The sequence below is a fragment of the Argiope bruennichi genome, chromosome 8 (genome assembly GCF_947563725.1).
Source record: "Argiope bruennichi chromosome 8, qqArgBrue1.1, whole genome shotgun sequence".
In the NCBI taxonomy this organism is placed as follows: Eukaryota; Metazoa; Arthropoda; class Arachnida; order Araneae; family Araneidae; genus Argiope; species Argiope bruennichi.
The window spans coordinates 26,409,038-26,434,247 of NC_079158.1; the positions used below are offsets into that span (position 1 = coordinate 26,409,038).

General features: G+C 28.0%; 1 protein-coding gene across 1 annotated transcript in view; it reads left to right on the forward strand.

Annotated features, from left to right (window-relative positions):
* The window catches only part of LOC129981378 (uncharacterized), a 65,929-nt gene that overhangs the window by 10,887 nt on the left and 29,832 nt on the right, over window positions 1–25,210 (forward strand). The window contains exons 4-7 of the mRNA XM_056092205.1: window positions 977–1,494; window positions 3,327–3,443; window positions 14,120–14,153; window positions 14,763–16,822. Of these exons, the coding sequence (XP_055948180.1) occupies window positions 977–1,494; window positions 3,327–3,443; window positions 14,120–14,153; window positions 14,763–16,822 (2,729 nt within the window). The remainder of the gene's footprint in view (window positions 1–976; window positions 1,495–3,326; window positions 3,444–14,119; window positions 14,154–14,762; window positions 16,823–25,210) is intronic.

Sequence of the window (25,210 nt, forward strand, 5' to 3'; positions counted from 1 at the left end):
ATGCATGTTTACCTAATGTCTACTCTAATAAAATTTGATTGGATTTCAAGAATTTTTTAAGTTTCACTCAAGAAAAAAAAATATTTAAAACCGCTAGAAAACGGTTGTATCGACTATTGTATTAAACACAGGTTCTAACTGACTAATATATGATCGATTTTGTTTTTTGATTTAGGAACAACGAGACTAAAGTTGCTGGAAATAATTTGCTCTTCAGGTTAAGATGTCAATAAATGCCGTTAAGGCATTCTACCGCCATAAGCAATGTAATTTCCTATAAATTAATAAATGAAAATAGATGATTCAATAGATGAAGAAATGATTAACTGACATATAACAAGGATATTTAATAGCAGTTTCTATTACTCACAATAAATTTAATTTTGAGAAAATTTAAAGATAAAATAAATAAAAGCAAAACTGTCAAACAGAATGCATAAAAAATTAAAGCTGTCACGCATAACTACAGATAGGCAATATCTAAATGCCTTTTAGAACGTATTGTTTTTCAAACAGAGAGTTTAAAGTTTCTAAAAATATATGTATAAATTGCCTTTTTTTAAAAACAAAGATGGCTTTTGTAAAAGTATGGATATAATAAAAAAAGTATTTTAAAGACAATATTTTGAAGTTAAATAAATATTCATTAGTAAATTATCAATTTCAAAAGTTTGTTAGCACAGAAGTAAGTTAAAATTTTACTGCGAAACTTTTCTCGGTCTACTTAGCGAATATAGCTGCAAATGACAAATTTCATTTGTATTGCAACTGATTTGTAGATCAGCATTAACTACAACACTTAGTTAAATAAAATCTCTGACATATTTTATTGATTTAATTAGTGCTTTTTTCAATTTTATTACAAAACATCGAACAGGTTGCTATATAGTCAAATTCGAAATACATGCTATGATTTGCCTTTGTCTGGAATAAGACAATATAAAAACACACACACAATATTTTTCTGTTTTTTTAGGATCTTATGGACGTTACAAAAGGAATGCGCCGCAGCCGAACCGTCCCTTTATTGAAGATGACGAAGAAGTTGAACCTCCCCACGTAGAGTCAAGGGTAGAAGTTCCAATGGAACCTACACACGTAGAGTCAAGGGTAGAAGTTGCAATGGAACCTCCACCCGTAGAGTCAAGAGTAGAAGTTACAGTCAAAACTCCTACAGTTGAAGAAGGCTTAGAAATCGAGAATAAATTTGTGGATAATAATAAGGATGTAGTCGAATCTCCTAAAGTTGGAGAAATTTTAGAAAATGACAGTAAATTTGAGAATAATAATAAGCCTGTAGTCGAGCCTCCTGTAGTTGAAGGAAGCTTAAAATTTGTCAATAAATTTGTGGACAATGACAAGGGTATAGTCGATTCTCCTGTAGTTGAAGAAAAGTTAAAAATTGATAATAAATTTGCAATCGAACCTCCTAAAGTCGAAGGAAGCTTAAGAGTTGTTAATAAATCTGTCGAAACCAGTGGTACAGTTCTCGAAGTAAGTAAATTTTACCAATTAATAAAATTCCAAATACATAAGATTAGGGCATTTCAAAATATTTTTCTTATAGTTATATTTTTCTTCTAGTAACTTCACAAAATTTTTATTTTTAAAATGTTCTTTTAATTATATTTTCCCAACATGTGCATGCATAAATCTAGTAAGTAAAGTAATGAAAAGTATTTTTGTAAAATATGCTTAAAATATTTTTAAAAATCAGTTGAAATTAAAGAAAACAATCGTACTGAGATACAATTGATATAATACATTTTTTCTTAAGAAAGTGCAAAATAAATTAAGTGCAATTATATTCCGTGAATTTATTGAGGATAAATATTAAATATTTGAATAAATTTTAGTTAAAAATCTCATTAAAATTTTCAAAAATCTTTTTTTAATGAGCACCATTTATTCAAGATTCTAAAGGTGAAATATAAATTATGAAAGGCAAGAGATTACTGTGTATTAAAAATTGGTTAAGATAAAAAGGAATTAAAAAATAGCCTATATTTTATCTTTATATAACAGTCTTTTCATATAAAATACTTTTATTCATTTATATTTTACAAATCAGTGCTCCTTTGTCCTTTATGGTAATACATTATTAATTAAAATATGGGATACGTTCAGGGATACTTCACGTGCAGTTTTTTTTATACTTTGTTCCGAAGATAAAAACATTTCTACTTTAATTTACGAGTTGCCTAAATTTTTATTTCACTATCTGACATGGCAACTTCATATTAATTAGCATAACTAGTGCTAAACAGTTTTTGAACAAACTATTTTTTTCCATTTCATTGCAGTTTTTAATTTTCACTCTTTGCATTTCATATTTTGAAAAACAGTGGGGTAATTTTAACAGTGGGCATAGAATATAAGCGTCTAAAAATGTTTATACGATCTCCGTGTTATTTTGTTGATTAATTTTCATCTAAAGATTTTAAAAAGATATAAAGTACAAGGGTGTTCAAATGAAAATGTATGAATGAAGACTTTATTCACACCAAAGTAAACGCTGTAGGCCTGAGCACAACGATCCCATTGATTAACGAGCTGAAGGATTTCTTGTTCCTAGAATTCCTGTGGCCGTGAAGAGACCCAGTACTTCACAGCGTTCTTGAGTTCACCGTCCAAGCTCAGCTATTTGTTGAATTCCACGAGCACAGAAGAACCATTAACTCCTATGTGTATTGTGAGACACTCTGAAGACTACACAGGTCCATCAAGAACAAAAGACTGGGCTACTCATGGAGGGTGTGGTTCAGCTTCATGATAACGCACTTCCACATGTCTTTAGGATCACACAAGCGGAACTAGCAAAATTCCAGTGCGAGCAGCTCGACCATCCGTCCTACAACCCGGACATGTCGCCCTGCGATTTTTATGTGTTTGGTCTCCTGAAAAAACATATGAAAGGGAAGCGCATCAACTCGGACGGAAAATTCAAGGAAGCTGTGAAGGATTGGGTTTCGTCACGGTCACAGGAATTCCGGGAACAAGGAATCCTTCGGCTCGTTAATCAATGGGATCGTTATGCTCAGGCCTATGGTGTATACTTTGAATAAAGTTTTCATTTATACCCACAGTGTCATTTCGTACCTTTTCATTTGAACACCCATTGTATTTTTGTTATCTTTACACTACTATTAATTTACATCCATATTTAGAACAAAGTCAGCTTTATGTTATGTGTATTACATAATCTTCATTAGTTATTGCAGGAGTATTATTAGTAATTAAATTTTTGTTAGTTTGAAAAAAAAAAGAAATCCTTGGAAACCCTAACTAGTCTTCATAAATAAAAAAACTTTTCCATATCTTTCCAGGATTACAACAGAAGACTTCTGATATGGAAGAATGAATACCAACTTTGGTTGAATTTATTTCGTAGGGTGATGGAACAGCAGAAAGCAATAACAGAACCCATTAAGGAATCAATACAGGTAATGTCACTGACAAGTTTAATTTTTAGAAAGAAATATAAATGTAGCATGATAAAAATTACTTATAATATATTTATTATCATTTTTCATCATAAAAAAGTATTTTTGTTAAGTAGATTCCTTTGGAAAACTACCTATAGCGTTATTTTTTTATGAAACCATTCCTCATATACATACATATTTTGATCTCTCTCTCTCTCTTTATATATATATATAAATAACGATAAACCAAATTTTACTAGTTTTCAACTGGCAATACCTTCAACAGCTAAAGCTTTGAAATTTGATACACCGTTAACATCCAGCAAACCAATCGACAGATATGTCCTTCGTATTGCTTTTTCTATTTGTTATCTCTTGATTTTCTTTTAATTTCTTCATATGGCGTCTCTCATTTGTATCCATATTTGATTTATTTTGAACTATTATGCACTTTTTACTCATTTACAGCTATTGCTCCATTTTTCATCACATTTTCATTTCTATCCATATTCATCCATTATAGCATATGAAGTGAAGACAGTATCTCTGTACTTAATTGTTGTATACTATTTACTGACAATGCACTGGCGGCCAACACCGACTTTATTTTTTCATGAGTAATTAGTGCCTTGATTCTTTTGTTTTATATCATCTTTCTATCTTTATTACATATATAATAAGGACACACACACACACACACACACACACACACACACACACACACACACACACACACACACACACACACACACACACACACACACACACACACACACACACACACACACACACACACACACACACACACACACACACACACACACACACACACACACACACACACACACACACACACACACAAGCTGACTGAAATGTATGGCGGAATTCTGTATTCGATATATCTCGCTCATTTTCGAAAAATCATTGATCACTGCGTCAACAATATCAAACACATGTCTTGAACAGATTATAAAATCAAGATACCCTACCAGTCATTGGAAAAATCAAATCAAAAATTTGTAAAAGTTACAAATGGTCGTTTTCCAGTTCAAGATCTGAATTGCTCAATTGTTACGAATACTGGAAACTACTCTCTAAGCTTTACTTTTTCTCTGCTTAATTTTATCTTATGCAAAAGAGAGCAATTGGCCACAAACTTTTAATAGTAGGAATTTGTTTTAACCACTTTTACGGAATCTTTTGAACAATCAACAAATACTGAAACAGGACAATTTTTTTGGAAAAAAAAAGAGTTCAAATACATATAAAAAAAGATGCCTACAAATCAATTATTCGAAAAATAATATCGTATTATTATGATGATATTAATTTAACTTTTATAATTATATTCTTCACATAATTTATTAGCCTATGAAATCAATTTTAGAAATATAACGTGCATCGTCTTTTAAACAAATAGTTAAACTTAAAATTAATATAAACAGCCGTTAGTTTAAGTTTGCTTATAAATAAAAGAAGCTTACCAAAATAATTATTTTGTCTGTTAATTAAACTTTAGTAGATATTGAATAATTGAGTCAATGATATCAAAATATTATTTTTATTATTAATATAATGGAATCTTTAAATAGTTTTTTTCTGAAATTCTCTATGAGAATAAAAATATAAATAACTTTTTTTTGATTGATTATAAAGTTTTGAAAATAGTAAAAAAGTGAACACATAACCAACGTAAATAAATAAGCGGAGAAAATTTCAAAATTACGGCGTATTAGAAAAAGAGTAAAAATATCAATAGAAACAGTGCATCTTTAAATATGAAGATCACGCTAGAAAAAAATCTATAAAAAGTGCAAATATTGATAAGTATTTATTATATCACAAAGAAAGAATTCCAAATCTCTTTGGAGAAAACAATGAAGTGATTGTTTTTAAATTAAAAAGATACTGTGATTTAAATATGTATTTTTAATTTAAAAATTAATCGAGAAAAATAATTCCTACATATTCTTTGTTTTAACGACTTAATCGAAAGAAACATTTATTTCTATTTCCATCCAATAAAAAGCAAATTCCTTGGAAACTAATTATCTATGCAAATTATTTTAATATTCCAAACGATTTTGTTTCTTTTTAATTTAATTTGATTTTTTTTCCTTTTCCAACATGAGCTATAGAAAAATTAATACGATGATTAATATTAACAGAACGTTTTGAGATGAGTATAAAGATAAAAGCAAGAATTTTTTTGTCATTGCTGAACAATTTTAGCTTTCTTAATTTGATTAATTTCCATTTAAAAATTTATATTGAGAATTTATTTAAAAGATTAATTTCTTACAATTGTCAACGTTCTCACAGTCTTACTATTATGTCCGAAATATATGGTATATATCTTTTCACTTATATTAGTAAACATTAACATTCAGCATACATTAAAGATGGATGTTAAATACAAATGGCTTTGTCTTACTAATACAAAAAAAATACAACTTTTCACATCATATTTTATTATTAAAATGTATTATGATGTGTATTTCAGAATAGAAGAAACATTAAGCAACAACTCACGTGGACAAATTATTAAGCCAAAAATCAATCTTATTCAAAATAAAAAAAGAACATAATCTCAGTAATAAACTTACACGGAAATTATGCGAGAAACTATGTTTTAGATTTATATTTATTATAATTTAAACTGTTATGCTTGTCTCTTTAACAATAATTTCTTGTTTGACGTTTCATCTGAAATTGTTTGCGCTATTGACCTTAATGACCTTCAATTCTCAATGGTCGTGAAAGAGCTTAATGAAATCCATTCATATGACACCACGATCATATAGCAAATATTGTAACACATCGAATGATATTTGTTACATTCTGTAAACTTTTGTTTGTCTCTTGTAAGCTCTGCATTACATTCCAAAATAAAATTTGAAGATCTCAACTGATACGTATGACGAGCAGTTGAGTCAATTCTAGAGGGGTAAAGAAGCTATTTATGCTGAAGTTAATTTTAGATAGTTTAACCAATAACAAACTAATAATTTTCTTTCTTCAATGGTCTAAAAATATATAGATTTTAAAACATTTTTTTATACTTTAAATGCTAACTGGAAAATTGCTTCTTAATTTCCATTATTTAAGTATGAAATGTTTTCTAGTATACCGGAAAATGGACACAATTTTTAAATAATTGATACTGAAACGATTTACAGCACATATCAAATTTTTTTTATTAAAATGTATTTAGAAAAAATGTAAAATCTTTTCAACCATAGAAAATTCTTTAATTGTTGACTGTAATTGACTAAATTAGTGTAGTGGATTGTTATGAGTGAGGATAGAACCTGGGACATTATGGTTTGCAGCCGAGTAACAAGACCACAAGACAAAAGCAGTTGCTCTTGCTTCGTAGCTGTTATCTGGCTTATAAGCTTTTCACCACATTAGAAAGAAGGCTAAGCAAGTCTATTAAAATTTTGTTGTTTTCGATTTCATTTGACAAAAATTATTTTTCAGTTGCTTCTCCAAAAATCAAACTTTCTGTAAGCCGGGGAATGTATTTATGCTTGCGTGTTATGTAGGAGGGGAAAGGGGAGAGACCAACACTATCTCTTCATATCAACCGCATGTCCACCAAATTTCAATCAAGATAGGTCCTCACATCAAGACAGTAAAGTGGAGGAGCTCTATTTACTTGAAAAGTCCATTAACCCATTATCTCTCATTAACCAATTATCAATAAATTGTCAATATGAAGTGAATGTATCACTTAGCGCAATCGCATTAAAAGTCCAGGTAAAGATTATCTATCATATATGGCATACTCACAAAACTATGGCATAATCATAATTCACAATAAGCCAAAAAATTTATTCTCATTTACATACTGATAAATTCACATGAAGTTCTATTGTCAAACTAGAATCAATAGTTGCCTACTATCTGCCATCATTAATTTTTTTTAAAAAAATACAGTTTTAAAGTAAAAATTAAAAAATAATTAAATAAAGTTAGAAAATTGAAGCATAAAATAAGCGATTAGATTATGCATTTGTATTAATTAATAATCTGTAAGTATCATTGAGAGTTTTCGAATAATTACTTAAACTTCCTACACTTTTTGGGGAAAATTATGCTATTTGAATTTGGGAAGAAAAGGCAAAATCTGAACTCTATCAAGCGGGAATCAAGCTTAATCGGTCTCTCTCTTTTTCCGACTACAATTTTAAAACATGTTATTTATTTTTTAGTTCCAAAAACTTTTTATCCACAAAAGAATGCTTTCGAAAGGTGTCTTACATTTTTTTCTCCAACTTTAATGTATTTTCCCCCCTTTTATTGCCAAAAAGACGTGTTTCTTTATGTTTGAAAATTTCAGGTCTGCACATTTCCTTCTCTTTTGTGATGGATTTTAACAATTTCAAAGTTCTTTTTTTGTATAAAGAAAATTCCAGCATCTTTTGTATTCTTTCGCTGAGAACACCAAGCAAATAAATTTTCTTTCAGGTTTCCCTCTACAAAAGTGTTACGGAAGGGAATTGGAGCTGCATGTTTGGATTTAACAGCAAATCTGATAATGTTGCTCCAAATACATGGCTAATATACAGACGCATGATAGAATTCAAAATTATTTACAAAAAAATTACTTCAAAATTTAAAAAGTCTTGTGTAAACACTTGTTGGAAATACAAGTGTTTACAACCTACTCATTTTGACAAAAATGGCATGGCATTTGTCAAAAGCAAATAACAGAAGAAAAAACATAAATCACATATCATTGTCATGTATGCAGTGCGTTCCCAACGGCAGCAACAACAGCAAAAAAAAAAGGCATCAACTGCTAATTTTTATTACTTCGGCTAAAATAGCACAATACAAAATACTGAAAAAATAATTAATAATGCAAAATTGTAACTTTTTTTTAGTTGTTACATTTGGCCTTCATTTAAAAAAAAACCAAAGTCCACCATCTTGATCGTTCAAAGTCTCTGATATATATGAGTTGAACAGCTCGCCTTTTTTTTGCCCTTACTTATTTTGATTTTCTTCGCGGAGCTAATTCTTTTGCATGAGAAGTAGACTTGGATATTTACAGTTTAGCTGCACACAATGACTTGGGAGCGAACAGCATTTGTGGATCGAATGAGACTATAAATTGCCAGAGTCGGTTGTTCAAATGAGCATCAGTTCAGGTCAAAAGAAACAAGACCCTTTCCTTTCACGCACCACACAATAAAACGAAATCATCAAAAACATTACATCGTTCATTCGCTCATTCGCAATTTGCTACATTCAACAATTGTAAAAGTCTATGCAAATTTTTTGGCTTGTAATTTTATATCATAAAACGGTATATAAAATTAAAAAAAAAATCAGCATTTCTTTTGTTGCCTTCTTAATGCTGGTACCCGCTGCGGACCGACCCCCTTTTACGCCACTACATCAGCTATGTTTTGATATTTATGATTTGTGTTTTTTTTTGTGGAATAAAACGCCACAATCTGGTATCAAACATGATGACTGTCCCTCATATTTTCACGAGACGAATTTCGGTAATAATATATTTAGGGTAACTTCACTTCTACAAATCTAGCAATCTCATCACGCACAGTTTTAAAACCACATCTTAAAAGCGTTTTTAAATTCCAGTTTTTTTTATAAGATATCTATTAAGTAAAATGTTATTTCAATATCTGGCTCCTTTAAAAAAAAAGACTTCATTTTTAGACGGTAATAATGAGATTTCTCGACAATATCAGAACATTCTTCCTTAATCATGTATGTTTTATATGATTACTTATATTTTTCTATTTGAGAATAGAATTCTTCTTCATTATGATTTTCATTATTTTGTTTATTTTCATATTTTATCTTTCGGTGATATTTATAATTTTTTTGATTTCATTTTATTCTTCAATCGTAAGCTGTAATTTATACAATAGAAAATTTTACATTTTCTAGAATGAACTGGCATAGCGTATGTATCATACACTGTTACAATAAAATTATAACTGTGGCAATAAATATAAATATATGTATATGTTCTTCAAAGTGTTTGTGTTTGTAAGTTTAATTTCTGCTAAATTAGATAGTTTATTTTAAATTTCACTGTGAAATTAATACAGTAATTAGCTATAATTAAGTGTCAAGTATTTTTTTATTATATATATTCTTTAAATAGTAATAAGAAATTTACGTATGAAAATACAATTCTATGAATTTAATAAATCGGTAATAGTTTTAGAAGAATAAAATATTAGTAGTTCTAAGATGAATTTTTTTTGTTTGTATTGATTAATTACACTGTGCTAAAATTCTCCAACAGATTTGAAATTTTTTCTGAAGAATAGTTTAATTAAAAATTAATGAATAAAAAAATAAATGCATGCATATGTGTGAAAATCTTTCCAGAGATTAACAAATCTAAAGATTTTATTTTCCTGAGAGATACGAATTAGAAAGTAAAAATAAATAAATAAATAAAGACGCATTTTTATAATTCTCTAAACATGCTATCTATAAAAGAAATTCTTATTATTGAAAGAATTCTTTTTAATTTTTTTTCTATGAAAATTTTACAACCATTTTGTAGAATATTTGAAATTACTTTTATAATTTATCACATTTAAAATATAATTTTTAATAAAAATATTACAATTCACCAAATACAGAATGAAAAGTTTAAAATGTAACTATAAATGCCTGTTGTATTATTGAATCATATAGCTTGTATATTTTAATAAAAATTTCTTATTGAATGATATTCTATTTGTTTGAACTAGTGATAGTCAAAATTCGTAATATGAACAGTATGAATATAGTTAATACTTTCCGGTCTACTAGAAATTTTAATCAACATTTTGGGGGCACATAAATCCCTAGGATATTTGCAAACAGAAATGCTAGATTAATGACTTTCGTGGAAGTGTATTAATAAACATCAAACTAGTTTAAATCTAAATACTACTCTACTATAAATTTTATTTACAATTTGACTGTATGTGCTATAAATTTTGACTTTTAAATATGAAACTTCGTTCCATGTATTTGTAGTTGTGAAAGGAAATTCTAATATGAATTGTGTATTAAATTATTTAATCATTGAAAGTTAAGTTTCTTTTCTGGTAAATTAATTTTTTAATATTTCTTTATCATATTTTATATCATATTTAAATAATATATTTTTATATTTATATATTATATTTTATATAATAATTTTTATATCATATTTATATTTATTTCTATCTATTATATATTTTTATAAATATATTTTACTCATAATATTTTTATTTTCCATTTATTATATATTTTAATAATTATATTTTTGTTATATATTTGTTTTAATTTATTTATATTTTAATGAAATTTTTTTACTATATTTTATTAATTATTTATTTTACTTTAAGTCTCTTTAAATATATTTAAGGTAATTCAAATCTCTTAAAAAGATATTTAAGGACATTTTTGCTCAAGAATTTTTGCATCACGCAGTTGACAGAAGGAAATCAAGACAAAAACCTTTATCATGACAAAAATAACTGTACAAATATTCCAATTTGTTAAAATATTTGTAAGTAATGAACCGAAAAATAATATCTATTTTTGTACGTTTCATGACATATATTCATGAAACATACAAAAATAGATATACAAAAATATGCATACTGATTATGTTCTTTTATACCTCATGGTTATATAAATGTCAAATGTTATTACAAAATTGTGTTTGAAACTAATTTTGAAAATTTATTAAAATTAAAGAAAAAAAAATTGCAAAAAAATAAAACAGCTAATAGAGAGATGAATTATTTTGAAATTTAAAGTTTGCTAAAATGGTCGTTGGAACGATATTATGATCAAAATCAGGAAGCATTTTAAAATTTCGACAAAATTTTAACTAATTAAAATTTTTAAAAAACTCTTTACTAATAAATATCTGCTATTCAGGAATTAATTGAGAATTATGTGTTACCTCTAGATCCAATGAGCTACGTTTTTGATCCACTGAGCAATTTTTAAAGAAAGTCAGTCAGTTTGAAATTCTCATCATTTTGAAATTACAGTGTGACCGCTCCAATCGTGGTTAAAATAGTCAATTTTCATTCCTTATAATTAAAAAAAATGCACTAAATGACATAAAGATTTATATTGTTCACGAGCTGATATTTTATGTAGCAAAAAACCACATTTAAAAAAACAATTTATTAGAATTCAATTTTTTGAAACACACATTTATCAAAGTTTTAAAATGTTGAATATTCTAAAATTGTGATTTAGTTTATCTTCAATACTTAATTAGCAACTTATTAATTAAAAAATATTTTAGATTTCTGGATTTATTTTTCTAAAGTTTAATACCAGGTGGCGCTCTATTCAAAGAATAATAATTTAATTAAATTAATCGATTAATTAATAGTTCAGAAAAATTACAATAGTGCATTTGATAATTTTCATTGAGAATATTTCAGAGTTGAAACTTTCAAAATTGTAGCATATGAGGAAGTGAGCAAAAAATCGAATACAGAATTCCAATTTTAAAACATCAAACAATTTAAATAAAAGTGTTAATGGAAGTACAATCTTAGTATTGAGAGCCAAGATGACGAAATTTGGCAAATACATTTGTTTTAATATGTACTTACTATTCTTTCTATCAATCCATTAAAAATTAAAGTATGATCTTATGAGATCATACTTTTGTAAGAAAATTATTTTAAATGTAAAATATCTATCTTTTATCTCTTCTAATAATAAAAAAGGAAATATGTGTGTATATGTTAGCGTTCTACGTACAGACCAACAAACTGAGTTACCAGATTTGACACATATAGGATTTGAAGGATGGGAAATGTGCCTTATTAATTAAAAATTGCGAGAAATGTAATTAATTAATTCTTTAATAATCAAAAATTAGATGAAGTTCAATTAATTACAAAATTTTTTACAATTATAAGTATTTGGATTAATTACAAAAATTTTGATGCATTTTTCTTTTAACATTTGAAAATTTTGTTGCATAAAAACAACTTTTACACCTTTTTAACATTTAAAATTTTTTCTTTTTAATGATATCAATTTAATTACCATATTAATTTTCCAAAATTTTGACAATTTATAATGAATATATTTTTTTTGTATAACCTTCAACCACAAATTTTACTGTTGCTCAGAAATTCAAACCATTTCCATTGTTTTGTCAAATATCTAACAGCAGGATTTTTTTCCATGATCAAAAACAAAGACAGAAAGATTCTATTCAGTGTCTGTGTGTCTTTTATGTCAGGAATAAATAAATGAAATTACGGCATCACGAAAGTGTGAAATTAGAATCAAGTAACTATATTTTGATAACACTGGAAGGCCATAGGAATTCAAGTCCTTAAGGAGGTATATTTTTTTATTAAATAGAACAAGTATAAGATTTTTAAGTTGACACTGTTCTAATATCTGACAATTTGGCGCTTAAAATTACTTTTTTAACTCTTTCAAACACAGAGGTTTATTTCCTGAACCACTTGTTATCAAAGCTTTAATTAAAATTTTAATTAATATTTTTATTAATTATTAACCATTTAATGAAGAAAATGTATTTTTAAAACTTAAAATTATGCTTTCTTCGTTAAGTAATTCAAAAACTGAACCAAAAAGCATTAAATGCTTTGATTTAAGTGGTACAGGGATTAACATTGCTCTTGAAAGAATTGAAGTAATAACGAACATTAAATTATACATAAAATATTTAACTGAATTAAAGACAGTCAATACTCCCGGCGAACGATCTGGAAGCCGGAGTCCTAGCATAGGGGTAGCATATCTTCCCCGTGATCTGGGCGGCCCGGGTTCGAATCCCGGTTCGGGCATGGCTGTTCTTCATCTGTGTTCTATCTGTGAGGTGTGTGAATGTGCCCCCCCCCCCTCCGTAAAAAGGGGTTGTGCAAGCGAATGTGTGAGTTTCATCTTCATATGAGTTAGAAGTCAGACTTATGCCCTCGGGTGCTCAGGGGTCTTTACCCTCAGAAGCTACTGCACCCCCTTTCCGTGGTGACGCGGTCATGACATCATCAACAACGATTTGGAAGCCAAAGACGGGTGGTAATGAATATAATTAACAAACAAATACAGACTGATATTCTTTTAAACGTTTTAATTGCAGGATTTTATTTTTAAAGCACTCGCTATTAAAGCAAATGTTTTGGATTATGAACAAAGCTGATAATGAAATAAATCTAATAGATTTAATTCATTTAACTTCCATAACAACGTGATACACGTTGGTGCATCTTGCTAATTTTAAAATTGAAGGAGAAAAACTGAAGTAAGGCCCTAGAACTAAATGTGATTACAAAACACTGACGGAAAAATTTAACAAATTAATAACGGAAAAATTTAACATTATTGATTTGCATTCAACGAAATGAACAGATTAAATTGATTTGAAGATTTTAGAACAATGAAATATGATTAACTATAATATTTATGAAATAAACATTATTTAGGATCACCACCTCATTTCTTTGAGGTGATTATTTTTGAGAAAAGCTTTTGATTACTGCTTAAGACGGAAAGATGATTGTTTTCATTTGTTGTTGAGATACTGTTAATTTTTTTATGTAAACAAATTGATTATACTCTTAAGTGTTTTGTAAATCCTTGTTATCTGCCATAAAGACTTATTCAAAACTTATTTTCAAAGATTAATTTGCTAAAACTTTTTTTAATACATTTAGGCAGATGAGCTACTCGTATCCCAAAGTTCTACGGGTAAGTAATTTTTATCTACTATATTACGTTTTAAATCCATAAAAGAAATGTAATGTTTACAGTTTTTAATGTCAAATATTATATTTTATTTAATTTTTTTACCGTTTTTTATTAAAAGGAAATGATGCCATTTTAGAAATTTTTATGCATAAAACTTTTATGACATACTTAGATTTTAGAAATAAGTTTAAAAGAAATTAAAGATTGAAAAATTAATGAATTTACACAAAGCAATACATTTAGAATTATTATGTATTTTAATATTTAATTTTTATTTATAACTTTAATTATTATTTATTATCTCACAAAAGAATGTTAATAATTATAAATTAAAATTAATTATTTACTTTCTTTTTAGTGGGAATTTTTATAAAAGTAATAGCGAAATAAAAGGCTTTTATGCAAAATCTGAAACAATGGCGTTGTATTGCATTAAAATAATTACTACATTTCCTATCCTCGTTGCAATTTTATTTTAATTGCTTATATTTTGTTAGTATGTTTTATTCTTTTAATTTATCTTCTTTTTTGATTTTTTAAAAATTTTGTTTAACTAATTTCACGTAGAAGAAGTTTACTTTATTGCTTCTTATTTTTCAATCCTTATAGAAATCACGACTGAAGAAAATGTTACTCCTACTATTTTAACAATCGGAAAGCAGATTGTTTTAAGAAATGATCCTAAAGACATAATTTTCTCCGGAGGTCTCTCTAAAATTAAAATATCCACGAAGGATTCCAGCAGACAAATAACGCCTGCATCTGGTGAATTTAAAACAACGGGAAATGTTGCCCCTTGTGCAGACACTTCAAAATGTGTGGGAACCATCGACACTTCATCAGAAAGTATGACTTCTGCAAATGGTGCACCATGTACTACCACTTCAAAATGTAGGACCTCAGGGACAGATACTTCTTTTAAAAGTGTGACTGCTGTAATTAAGGTTCCTTGTGCTTCGCCTTTTAATTGTTTGACTTCCAAGAGTGACACTTTTGCCGAAACTTTGACTACAATGCCTGAAAGACCTTGCACAAACAATTCTATGACTACTCATGATTGCATAAAATCTGCAACTAGTACAACTGATGCAATAAAACTGCAGAAAGGGGTTTCTGAATTTCATTTACCCAAAGCCTCAAATTCAGATAGCATTTCTCTAACAGAAGCATCTCGAATAACAATTTCAGATAATTTTAAATCGATAAGTAATGATCCCAGCGTAGTTGCTCCTGGAAGTACGAGAGCTATCAACAACATTCCCCTAGGTACAATAGCAACTGCGAATTCTGAGGCCATGGATCCAAAACTTACGACAGCAGGAAACAGGAATCCTGGAGCTAAATTACCTAGAAAAGCAACTTCAGTAAACATTGTTTCTACAAGCAGCTTTTCCGATATATCTACTTCTGAAAGTTTCACTACTTCAAGATTGTTCCCAGAAAGTGGAAATTCCGAAGTAAATATACCTGAAGGTACAGCCAAATGTCGCGTTTGTCTATTATGGAATTTATTATATAAAGACACTACCAGAGCTACTCTTGCAAGAGAAGCATCCAAAAGTGTGACATTTAATGTCATGGATTCTACACTTGCGATCACAAATTCTGTACACCCTGAAACAGTATCAATTGGAGGAAAGTCCTCAAAGAATATGATTCCAACTGGAAGTATCCTTTTACCATCTGTTTCTGAAACTGAAACCTCTACAAATAGCCCTTTTGAGGTGATATCGACGGAAAATGTGAATTCTAACTCCTTAGCTTCCGGAATTACGATCCGAAATACGATGAGTCCTGAGTGCGAATCACTTGGACAAACGACTTTAGGTAATTTGATTTGCTCTAGCAGTAATCCAGATCTTACAATTCCGATAAGCAAAAACATCAAAGGTAATTCTCCTACATCGATGTCAGCTGTCAGTTTGACCCCTGAAGCTATAGCGCTGGAAATGACAGTACCAAATATCATAAATTTTCAGTGTAAATCACTGGGACAAACAACTTTAGGTAATTTGATTTGCGCTAGCAGTAATCCAGACAATGTGAACTTAACACCAAATGTTCCATGCGAAGGAAAATGCAAGGAATCTAAACCAGGCACAACTGATGCAATATCATCGGAAATTGTATCTTTTAATCCCCTTGCAATGACAAGCTCTGAGAATGAGTTTTCTGAAAATAGTGATCCTAGTGACACAACTCCTGACTGCACGAATTCCGAAATAGATGCAACTAAAATGACAATATCAGGGCAAGGATTACCTGAAACAAGTACACATGAAATGATGTCTACAAGAATTAATATTCCGAATAAGAAGACATCGGAGAAAATGTCTCTTGAAGTAACTACATCTAAATGTAAGATTTCTGCGAAAAATATAGCTGAAAAAAAGCATTTTAAGGGTAGAAGGATTGATTTTGTAGATAATGAAAACCCTGAAAAGGATTCGTCCGATACGAGTAATATAGAAAATAGGGCCAGTCAGCCGAAGTTTCCAGAAGGAATATCTTTTAGGAAAGAAAATTCTGAAGATGACGTAGTTGACTCAAGTGTAGTTACAACTGCTGACCATCATACTACAAGTACTGACATATTATTTGATTTAGTGGTTGATCCGAGGGAACACTCCACGTCTTATCACAGAATCAGCATATATCGACCATTACAGGTAAATATTATTTATTTATTTAATTGATTTTTCTTACTGAGAATTAGGCTTAAGCTTATTTAATATATTTTGCAGTATGTTCAGCTTTTACAAAGCACTATGAAGCAGTTCAAAGTGTGCATAATTTCACAGGTTATCTTTAAAATTTCGTATTTATTCCAATAGTCTGTCAACGGATGTTTAAATAATTTGCATTGATAAATCAATATTGCTCTAATTCGTAGTTTGCTTTCATCGTAAAGGTTTTCTTACAATAGAAATCAGTACATTATTCGTTTTGAATCACATATATTAATTTTAATACTCATTTTACTGAATATTTTTAATACACATGAAATAAATATATGGTTAAATTTTTATAAGCAGTTCATAATAGTTGTTGCTATTCAACCTAGTTTTACAATTAATAATAAATTTTTACTTTATTGCTTGCTACATATGCAAACAGAAAGTGAAGACATCACATAAAAAATGCAGTAAATGTCAATAAACAATAAATAAATAAAAATTTCCTCGAGTTAACCCTTTAAAAAGCCATTTTTTTCTAGTCATATTATGTTAAAATATTTTTAGGCTTGAAATTAAAATAAGAAAAGGGATTCATTTAACTTATTAGATAAATTCAATTTGATTAATTAATTAATTTTGTTAATTAATAATAAAGTAACAAATCAAGACACATCATTTTGTGTAAGATAAAGAACTGAAGCATCTAAGTTTCTGTCTTTGTAAAAACAATTGTCAGAGCATATGCCAACCTACATAATTTCAATACAAAGATTGATAAATTTGGTGGGAAGCATACTTCCCACGGCCCTAGAAAGGGTTAAAATACAGTATATGCCAAGATATTCAGCCTGGAAATCAGTAGAGGTATCTTATATTCTATAAGTAATTGAAAAACGCACTAGCATATGCCCTCATTGCTACAATTATTGCATTATGTCATCATTGCTGCAGTAATTCTAGCATCATTGCTACAATTACTACGATATATGATATGAACAAGGTGATGTTATCAAGGTCGCCAAGAGAGAAAGAAGTACCACTTAACTAAAAAACAGTGCAGATGCCAAAACTGATTGAGAGTTTTTTCTATCTTGTGAAACATGGAATTCGGCTCTTATCGCATTTTTCGCTCCCAATCTATATTAAATATTGCAATCGCCAAAAATTCGATCGAAAGTGTTTTCTGAATATTTATATTTTAGACCATCCCGATTTCGACCAATTCTTTTGGAGCCTATTTCTGTCATTCTATTTTTCTGTGATCACGGTAAATACATTTAATATTTATAATAAGAAATGCAACAAAGCTAATTAAAAGTTGGAATGTTATCTATATATCTAAATTTGCAGATTTCTACCATATTTAGGATTAAACCCAACTTTTGAAAGTCTAAGTTAGATAAAGGAAATCTAGCATATGCTTTTTGATCATATTATAGATCTACAACAAGATTTTTTATCATATTATAGATCTATAATAAATTTAATAATAAAGTAACCAAATTTGTTAAAGGATGAATCATTTGTCATTCAGACAATTTGATGCTCACAAACAAGATGATTCAGAACAGTTAAAACTTAGATAATCAAACTTTGCTGAATTCTCTTACCAATAAAAGATGAGATCTGAACCAAATTTGGGGTCCAAAAGGAGCCAAAACTTTAAATTAAAGATGTTTAAAATGCATTCTCACTTTTTGTAACCGGGTTGTGAAGCATAAATTCCGCCATATTAAATATGCATAAGCATGGGGGGGGGATTCCCTTTGGTTTTAAGGGTGGGTGAAACTTATTTAGTAATTTAAAATCTATAGGATGGAAATTATAGTTATGAACTAATGGCGAAATCTCTTCAAATGTATAATTTGGGTGCGAAATTATCCTTCCAAATTATTATTTTATTGTAATGCAGTAATAATTTTGTTCAATAAATTAATGGGAATTTTAATAATAATACGCAGCCAAGTGATATAATTCCGAAAAAATAAAAAAAAATCATTATCTTTCCATAAGTATTATTTTTATTAGTAAATTATTAAAATATTTATGAAATTAACATTTTATATTTTAATGTTTTTAGAAATGCATAAAATTAAGGCTGGCAATTTTTTTCCCCCGATACGATTCCATGTGTCTCCTATTTTAAATTTAATAGGATCTGGCATTAAAATTTAAGAAAGATGAAATAATTATTTATATACTTTTAATTAACTTCGATTTCAAGTTTGCTATGACTGAATATTGTAATCAGTTTTTTTCCTTACATCCGAATATGCTTGCAATTTGAAATTTTGTGCTCTTGTGTATTCTTGATGGCAATAAATTATCTTAAGATTTTTACATTTAATTTTAATTTAAACGATCATTTTAATTTAATGAATGATCTGATAGGAAATTTGTGAAAAAAGTGATAAAAAAATTCTATAATATTTATTAATGATGAATTACAAATTAAAAAAAAAAGAAGCTGGAAATTATTAGTGCATGGAAATTTGCATTTTTTGAGCACTAATGAAAGTGTTCTGTATTTAATCTGTTCTTATTTATATAATTTTATGTTTGTCTTTATTTACCGTTTAAGACTTATTCCTAGAGTTAATTCATGAGTTCTAAGTCACCATTTTATTAATTACATGTTAACTGCAACAATAAGTTCTCAATAAAGTTTGTAGAATGTCATTTAGCTTTGTAATTTTGATATTAATATATCATTTTTTTTTGAAAATTAAGCCTATATTTCCTTTTTCGTGAAACTAAAAGCTACTAATTTCCGTTAAAATTTCAAGCGTAATTTTGACGATAAGATATGCTTCCAAATAAAAACTCCCGAATAATTACTTAAATAGCCCAATTAAAGAAAGTAAAATTAAAAGATAGGCAAAAAAAAATTAACTGATGCGACTTAAAAAAAAAATTGCGATAATTATAGCTTACAGTTTTAACTGCCATTACAGCTAATTATCATAATTTCGTAAAATTTTCTTAAAAAAAGGTTCTGATTAAGAAAAAACTTCATTAATTGATAAAGTTTAAAGGTACAATGTCAATTTTCATCTCAGATGTTGTTACATTTAGCTCCATAAAATAAAAATACGAAAATTGAGTATTGTAGCAATTTAAAATCTATGATGAAATAGTAGGAAAAAATTTCGACTCAGAAAATTGCACGAGTAAAAAATTTGAGGCATTTTGATTAAGGAGTATCATGTCATCGGATCAAATGTTGTATTCATGTTAAGAATGGATTGTCACAAGATTTTAAATTATGAAAAAAGGATTCTAAATTAAGGTTTGAAATCATAAAATATAATTTTTACAATCTGATCTCATAAAAGTCTCGTTTCATCAGATTTCATTACATTTATGGATGATATTTAATTGGAAATTTTATAAAATTGGACGCATACTTATTATGAATTCTGTATACACAATTTTATCTTTATATGCTTCAGTGAATTTACACACAAATAAATAAAATTCGAATCTTTCACTCGAACATTGAAACAAAAATAATGTTTGTTTTCTAAAAAAAAAAACAAAAAACATTTTATTTTATTTTATAGACAGCATTTTAAAACATTTTTTTCAACCACTGTTTCGAAATAAAATTTATAAATTCATAAAATTAAAACCAAATATCTCCTAACAATAAACGAGAATGTGTATGTACGTGACAGCTCAACGTATAGATCGAGCTTTATCAACGAGCTCAACAGGATAGATCATTTAACTTACAATTTTCTAATTTGGTAGAGATGTGCTTTAAACACCTCGGTGAGATTATTTTAAAATTTTAATTAAATTTTTACTTATTAAAATTAAACTAAATTTTGGCAGTTTTTTTGTATAATGCCCAAAAATATCATTGCAAAAAATTATGGACAAAATAACAAGTTATGTATAAGCGATTTAATTGAAGTTTTTCAAACCGATATAACCGACGAACCAACTAGTTCTTAATGGAGGCTGGTAAATCATATAAACTATTTTGAACATGCCCTGTAAAATTTTTAAAATGAAAAAAAAATGAGAGTGTTTTTACCTCTCCTGATTATCTATAAAGTATGATGAATTACGAGTTTAGCTAATTATATAAGGGAGAACCAAGTATATATACAAGTATATATCAAGTATATATAATCAAGTTAACTACTTCTCGTAGTGTAAGTGGGTCGGAATTTGATAATTTTGGCATCAAAATATAAGGCATCATAAAAGGGCATTTTGTATAAAATGTATTCATCGTTGTGCCCTTTTTCTGCCTACCGTTCGCTTACATACAAATGGACATACCGACAGACATTCTAACACATATCAAAATTCACTTATCATTATACATTTTTGAGTTATAGCATTTGCCATTAATGATTTAGAACTATATAAAAATAGTCATAATGACAGACATTCTACCATTTAATATATTTAGATCAATATTAGACGTAATTCTATAATTTTGATATAAAGATCATAGGCAAAAATCCCAGAAATTGTTTATGGTGTTTTTTGAGTTATCTCGTTTGACATAGGTACAAATAAGTATAACAGCAAATAATCAATCCGTGTATCCATTTTATCTAAAATTAGATACAGATGAACTAATCTAGAAATAAAATTACATGGCAATTTTCTTCTGTCCAACCCGTTGTGTTTTTGCTTTATTTTTGTGACATGAATTTGGATAAAAAAGATATATTCTGTTAAACCATACCATCCATATTTCATAGAAATCTAAAATTCTGAAAACTGCATACCAAATGTTATCTATTTATGCAGTAATATTTTTGATTCATCATAAAATAATCATTAGTTTTATAAGCATAATTTCAAAAAATACTTTTTTCTCATTCACTTTATCATTTAAACTAAAATTTAAAGTTTCACCAAAGTCTGTTAATCAACATTTTTCAATCAATACCATTGCTGTGTATATTAATTGCATCTAGAAGAAAATGAAGGAGAAGACGATACCTTTAAAATCATGTAAAATCATCCTAAGATTAAATTTGACTTGAATAAAACAAACGACGTCATAAACAGAACTAATGGGGAAACTCTGACACCTCTTAAGAGTTCAAACTTGCTGGTTAACTGCACTTTGAAGATTTAAGGATTTTAGGATGATAGGGTTACATAATTTTCTTCCCCGTACAATTAAAACAGATTCTATTAAGGAGGTCTTCAAGCGAACGCTTATTAAGAAGGATTTTTATTCTCACCTTTTCCTTCAAAACTATCACAGCCATCCTTTTCTAAATGAAGCGAAGTAAATTGGAGTGAAAACTCTTGTACATTTAAGCCTTATCTCATCATTTTAATCATATCACCTCAAGGCTCATTAAGTTAAGTCAGGTATTTAAAAAAATGTCAAGTTTTCAACTTGAAAACCTTCCCATTTCGTGCATGCTATTGACACTTTCTTCATAATTATTTAAGTTAATTTTGAACATTTTGGGCAGATCTTAAACATCTGTGACAAGTTTCAACAATATTCGATTTAAACAATATTAAATTTGAAAATAATGAAATAACAAAAATATATATTTTTAAGATGCAAAATTTAAAAGAGATTCTAATCTCTAATATAACATCATGTCATGGTAATGATTTATGCTTGATTAGTCTCCGTTTTATTTTTAAAATTTGCTTTTAACTGTATAAGTTTGATAATGTGTACTCAAAAGGCAGCAATAATGTATATATAAAAGATACATTTAATATAGTCTTAACGTGAATAAGTTTAAGTGCATTGGATAAAAATATTATTTTTGCAAAATATAATTGGAAATTAATATTATAAAGACACATTTTCGTGAAATAAATTTGGAAGCAATGCTAAGATTATTTTTGAATTTTAAAAGGTATAAAAAAGGTTTTTTTGCCATATATGTACTCTGAAGTTATTGAAATTGTGATTAATTTTTATTTCAAAACCTAAATAAAATTTTGAAAAAACTGTCTAAGTGCGAACTTAAAAAGGAAGGAGGAATTATTAGAAACCAGACAGGACATTTTTCATCGTGTTCGTAGACAGGAATTTTGTCGTACATGTTACATAAATCAATTTATATAAATATTATGACAGCCTATAAATACTTTCATGTTAAAATATTACAATAATTGAGGATAAAATTTTTAAATTTTCTTAGCTCCACGGGGAAAGATAAGATAAACGAAATTTTTTATATTCAAGTCTCTATATGGTAGTTATGTTTATAAATTTGATAAATTGCCTTTAAAATTTCTTAAAACATGTGATGAAGGAATGGTTTAAGGTATGCGAGAGCGTTCAAGATGAATTTTTTGAAAAATGTTCAAAAATAGTTATACTTTTGAATATTTGTTTTGAAAAGATTGAAAAACCCCTATGAAACTGAAATGCATCTGTATTTTAGTTCCAGATATGGAGTTATTAAAAAAAGTTATTAAAAATTGATAAAAAGGGCTTTCTTTGACTGAAAAAGCCAAAATCTTCTAATTTAGTGGTTTACCAAAAGGTTTGCTTAAAACTTTGCAGATTTCTTAAATAGAAATATATTATCTAGTCCCTGAACCAAAAAATATGCTCAATTTCTAACCATTCTTTAAATATTGGGGTTCAACTCATAAATAACACGAAATTGAAAAAAATTCCTATTGTGAAGCACGGAAACAATTATAAAATATTTCTAAATGAATACATTACTTAGTTTCTAGTTCAGGAACTGCAAAATATAAAAATGATTATATCAAATTTGAACAAAGAAATTTTGCATTAAATCTTAATTTATGAGCTTCGTTAGAAAATTCTCTCAAAGATTAGATTTTGAGAAAACAGCATAAAAATGTAAAATAGTATTAAAATATACATAAATGCAATTCTAAAAATTAGTGTAACTTCCCCCAAAAAGACATCGAAACAAAATTCGAAACATTTAAAAAAGAAACCTGTTCAAGATTAAAATAATTTCACACAATAACTTCACACAAAAATCTATTTTTCAACGTAGTCACCTAACTTAATATGATAGAATATGAATTTCGTTTTAATCAAATTAAACACACTCCCCTTCCCATACAACAGATAATTTCCACCATAAAAATTGTGAGTTGCTACAGATATCTATTTATATGAAACATAGTTTACCTATTTAAGCGTTCAATGGTTTGAAGTGAACGAGTTCTATTTTGAATAGAACATCATAATTTTGAATCTTTGCCAGATGACAAGGATGTATCTAGTGCTTCGTTGCATTTCCGTGCTTCGTGCTACATCAGAGGGAAATAATTTGACCCTGCCAGATACGGTTCCGCTTTTTCGATTTTGGTCAGCAAATCCGCTTCTTCGATTAATTTTTGTAAAATCGGGTTTGAGCCTTGAAGTCCCGAAGCCAAGTCTTTACCATAAAAAAACAATGACGTTTTACTTTATATGCAACTTAAGGAAGAAATCTCAGTTTTCAAATTATAATGATGCTTTTTATATTTTGTAGCCTTCTATTAAAAAGTTTATTTTCAATCTGGTTGACAACAATCTACAAATTGTGTGATGAAAAAAATTAGAGAATGCAATATTTCGTTCTTATGCTTTCTTCAATAGAAAATGCTCAAACAAAAAAGGTTTCAAAAGTTTAATTATATATTTATATGATTTAGAATAATTTAATTTAAAGGTTTTACTTAATAAACCTGGATCATATTCTTGAACAAAATCTATTTTTAAGCCGTTCTTTCATCTATAATATCGAATTTTTCTTCTGTAATTTTAATAAATTTTTTAAAAATTAATCTTAAGCGCAATTTTTAAATTGGAATTCTTTCAGTAAATCGAGTATTATTGAAATAGTTTTGCAATAAGATGCATCGGCTGATATAACCGAGCCAGACAAATCAAATAAAACATCATCATGTTGCGATATCTCGGTTTATGAGTTTAGTATTGGATTTTTTTCTATTTTATTATAGCATTTTTAATAATAACAGACACTTGCGCTATGATTTTTTGTTTGTGACAAATATGATTCAGATGCTTATATTATATTCAGCATACTTCTAATAATTGCAAGAATAAAATAATTCGAATCATTTCATTTAATGTTAATCATAAATACAAGCAAAAATGATATCGAAGTACACAAATAAATGTGGCATATGGCATGAATGTGTTTACGTGTGTCTATCAAATGACATCATACACCATTTTATTATAATGTGTTGTTATCTGGGATTTTCCGTACGGAAAAAATGCATTATTGTTTGAAATTTGGTTGCTATAATAAGAAAAAGAAAGTCAATTATCATACATAATAACTTTGTAAGCTTCAAGTTAATAACGTTGTATTATTAAAAGCATAGACGTGAACATGTGAAAGAAATTGCTCTAGTCTATGTAATTTTGTTTTC